Genomic DNA, 3,790 nt, shown 5'->3' on the forward strand with positions numbered 1-3,790 from the left:
TCAACTTCACATGTGAGGTTTATCGACAAATGTTTGGATTTCACTTGTTGCTCATTGACACAAGTGGCCATGATAACTCGAGAGAATAACAGATATAATGCTGAGCCAATTGCACGATGAGCCATTTATAAATGCATTATATGTGCTTGTGACAAGACATATGAGTCGATGCCTCACATGTTTTGTCATGACCAATAAGTGTTCATAACAAGACATATGAGTCGATGCCTCACATGTCTTGTCATAACCAATGTTCATGCTCAAGACATATGAGTTGATGTGTCACTCATCTAGTCATGACAATACATATGAATAGATCAAAATCATGAAGTGCTCATAGCATCTAGACCTCACATGCCTTGTCCTGATCAATTAATGTTCATGACAAAACATATAAGTCCATGTCTAGTCATGATAATATATACAAAAGCATTAAAGTCATTGAGTACTCGTAGCATCTAGACCTCACATGGCTTGCCATGGGTGGTTCATGTGAGGCCTAGATACTACGGGCACTCAATGCTTCAATACTCATAATAATATCTGAACATCTCTCGAAACATTTTGGCTCACTTTTTTTTTCCGTGAACGTTGTACCCCCTCAAAGTTGCCAAGACCAAAAGTGTCAACGAGCCTCACATGTTTCACTCGTGAGATCAGAACATATGCTGGAGAATCCATTTGTCAGCATCTGAATATTGTTACCTGTGTACACAACGACGGCCGCTTGTGCGCCGCACACGCCGAAAGCGCTCGCCGGAGGGCTCCGCCGGCGGCGACGCGCGTTGAGAGGGACTTGACCATGCATCGTGAGCCAGTCTATGACATCGGGTCATTACATCACTCGGGCTCGGGCACTCCGAACTGAAGCAAACCCTTCTTCCTCACACCTTCCCGGAACCTTCCCCTCACCTTCCCGCCCCTTCCGCCATTGCGGCGGCTATATAAGCCGGCCGACCCCTCGTCCTCTCGAGGCAAAACACACCCACACATCCACCCTCTCTCCCTCTCCTTCTCCTTCCAGCTCCAGAAAATAGATACGCCGACGAGGAGGAGAGAGCGAAAGAAACTGTAGTTTGTTTGCACTTGAGCAGCGGCGCCGGCGATCGACATGGCGGCTCACAAGCGGCTCCACGACGGCTTCGAGCAGGACCCCGACCAGCCCGAGAAGAAGCGGATGGAGCGCTCGGTCTCCTTCTCCACGTGAGCTTCCTTCCAGCCCGCCGCCTCTTGGTTCGTCGTGTGTTCTGTTCATCCATGGAGGTCTTTGCTGATTCCATGGCGTGCGTGCGTTTGGGGTTCCAGGGTGATCCGGGAGGCCATGGTGATGAAGCAGGTGCAGAGTGTGTTCCTGGTGCTGGAGCCTCTCCTGCGCCGAGTGGTAAGCAGAGCCGTTCACCAGATTGCTGCTTGTCTCGATGCTTGCTCTGTTCTTGGAATCGAGTGTTCTGACCGGTTGCTCCGTTTCTTGGTGGCGCGCGCGCAGGTGCAGGAGGAGATCCAGGCGGGGCTGGTGCGCAGCCCGCGGTACATCGAGAGGTCCTCGCCGGAGACGCCGCCGGCGGCGGAGCGGCCGGCGTGGAGGCTGGCGTTCCTGCGCCCGCCGGCGCTGCCGATCTTCACCGGCAGCAAGATCGAGGACGCGAACGGCGAGCCACTCCAGGTGGTCCTCGTCGAGGCGGTCACCGGGTCTCCCTGCGGCGCGCTCCCGCAGTTCATGCGCGTCGAGCTGGTGCCGCTCTTCGGGGACTTCCCTCCGGACGGCCGAGAGGACTGGACGACCGGCGAGTTCGCCCGAGGCGTCGTCAAGGAGCGCGCCGGGAAGCGCCCGCTCCTCACCGGCGACGTCGGCCTCACCATGCGTGACGGGCGCGCCGTCGTCAACGACCTCCAGTTCACCGACAACTCCTCCTGGGTCCGCTGCCGCAAGTTCCGCATCGGCGCGCGCGTGGTGCCGGGAAGCTACGAGGGCGGCAGGGTCGCCGAGGCCATGACCGATGCTTTCAACGTCCGTGATCACCGCGGTGAACGTACGTCGACGCGAACTCCGACGCTCTGTCTCTCTTTTTGCGCTCAAATTTGACGTGAACTGCGCGTGCTCATTATCTCTGTGCTGTACGCTTGCAGTGTACCGGAAGCACTACCCGCCGGCGCTCACCGACGACGTGTGGCGGCTGGAGAAGATCGGCAAGGAGGGGGCCTTCCACCGGAAGCTGCGGCAGAACGGCGTGGAGACCGTGCAGGAGTTCGTGCGGATGCTCAACGTGAAGCCGGAAATGCTGCGCGCGATCATGGGCGACGGCATGACGGACCGCATGTGGGAGGTGACCACGAGCCACGCCAGGACGTGCGACGCCGGCGACAAGGTGTACGCGTACGCCGGGCAGCACGGCGCCACCGTCTACGTCAACGCCCTCTGCCAGCTGGTCAGGCTCGAGTTCGCCGGCGTCCAGTGCGCGGCGCAGCAGCTCACCAGGGCCCAGAAGGCGTACGTGCATCAGCTGTTCGTGGAGGCGTTCGAGCAGCGGCACAGCCTCCAGGAGGCCGAGCCCCTGCCGGCCGCCATGCTCCTCCACGCCAGCAGCAGCAGCAACAGCCTCCCAATGCTGCAGAGTAAGCAACACGTCCTCTGACCACAATTCCTTCCGCTCCTGAAATATGCTCTGCTTTTCTTCTGAATTATAATGTCTAATGTTCAAAACGCTCTTGTTTTCAGACGCAGCGCCGGTCGCGCCGCCGCCGCTTCCGGCGACGCCGCTCTGGTTCCAGAGCAACCAGGAGCTGGACCTCCAGATCGTCGACGAGCTCCCCGACCAGAATGGCTGCTTCGGCTTCCAGATGTACTGACATGGCAGGCTAAAATGTCATCAAGTATGAAGATGCAGGAGGAGCAGGGCTTGAGCTGTGTACATTAACCAGCACCACTACTACTATCACCACCACTACTATCTACGCAAGAATGTGTGTCAGTGTTCAGTTCAGTTAGTCTAAGGCTAGGTGAACTTGGGCGGCCCTCGCCGCTCGCCGAGCATGTGCTCAAGCATCCGCGGGCGGCGACAAGAGGCGATCAATCGATCGGTCGAGTGAAATTCTTTGGTTCATTTGTATGCTTTGTTGTAGTTTCATTGTCTTCTGCAAAGTTGTAGGCGTGTGTTGGGCGTCCATGGTGATGGTGTCGCTTGTAATGTTGGGGGTGGCAACTTCACCTTTTCTAGCATTTCCACAAGTTATGGGTCTTGTAAATTCCAAGTCTCAATAAAGGGAACACAAACTTGCCTTTTTGTACAGAACAATCATACTACTTGTCTTTGGTTTCCCAACATTTTCATGCTCTGGTTGAATGAACAAGACTCCAAGGTGAGATAATGCAGATATTGACCAGCTAGAAATCGAGCGTTCTATGATGAAAAAATATATGATTTCGAAGAAGAAATTTGAGATGCATTATGAAAATAGTATATGATGAAAAACCCTGTTTTAGAAAAAAGATTACTACTCAAATCCAGACACATTCATATCCAAGAAGAGAGAGATGGTTTTACAATATTGATAAAACCAGATCTATAACAACAAAGCTCTCTGTTTGATAAAAGGACCCTGCGAAACCAAATTGGCAGTAAGCAGTGAGAAGTCAAGTCAAGCGTTTGCGCGTGAAGGAGATGCGAAAGGGACATGAACCTCCGATGTTTGCCGATGATACCGGTTCCATCTTCCCTAAGCAAAAAAAAAAAAAAACAGAGCATGGAAGCAAAGGAGAGCATCATTGATTCGTTCCAAATTTGAACCCAAC

General features: G+C 54.0%; 1 protein-coding gene across 1 annotated transcript; it reads left to right on the plus strand.

Annotated features, from left to right (window-relative positions):
- Positions 1-889: 889 nt before the first annotated feature.
- On the plus strand, positions 890-3,296 carry LOC119274520 (calmodulin-binding protein 60 B-like). The gene is made up of 5 exons (XM_037555224.1): positions 890-1,203; positions 1,306-1,381; positions 1,487-2,030; positions 2,128-2,613; positions 2,717-3,296. Exons 1-5 carry the CDS (start codon positions 1,112-1,114, stop codon positions 2,845-2,847), a joined length of 1,329 nt encoding a protein of 442 aa, XP_037411121.1. The 5' UTR covers positions 890-1,111; the 3' UTR covers positions 2,848-3,296.
- The last annotated feature ends 494 nt before the right edge of the window (positions 3,297-3,790 follow it).

This window comes from Triticum dicoccoides, chromosome 3B (assembly GCF_002162155.2).
Source record: "Triticum dicoccoides isolate Atlit2015 ecotype Zavitan chromosome 3B, WEW_v2.0, whole genome shotgun sequence".
NCBI lineage: Eukaryota > Viridiplantae > Streptophyta > Magnoliopsida > Poales > Poaceae > Triticum > Triticum dicoccoides.

Excerpts from the sequence above, each read along its gene's own strand:
- LOC119274520 (XM_037555224.1), top strand. The coding sequence starts at position 1,112 with ATGGCGGCTCACAAGCGGCTCCACGACGGCTTCGAGCAGGACCCCGAC. Across the intron at positions 1,204-1,305 it reads CGCTCGGTCTCCTTCTCCAC|GGTGATCCGGGAGGCCATGG; the intron begins GTGAGCTTCCTT and ends TTGGGGTTCCAG. Across the intron at positions 2,031-2,127 it reads CCGTGATCACCGCGGTGAAC|TGTACCGGAAGCACTACCCG; the intron begins GTACGTCGACGC and ends GTACGCTTGCAG.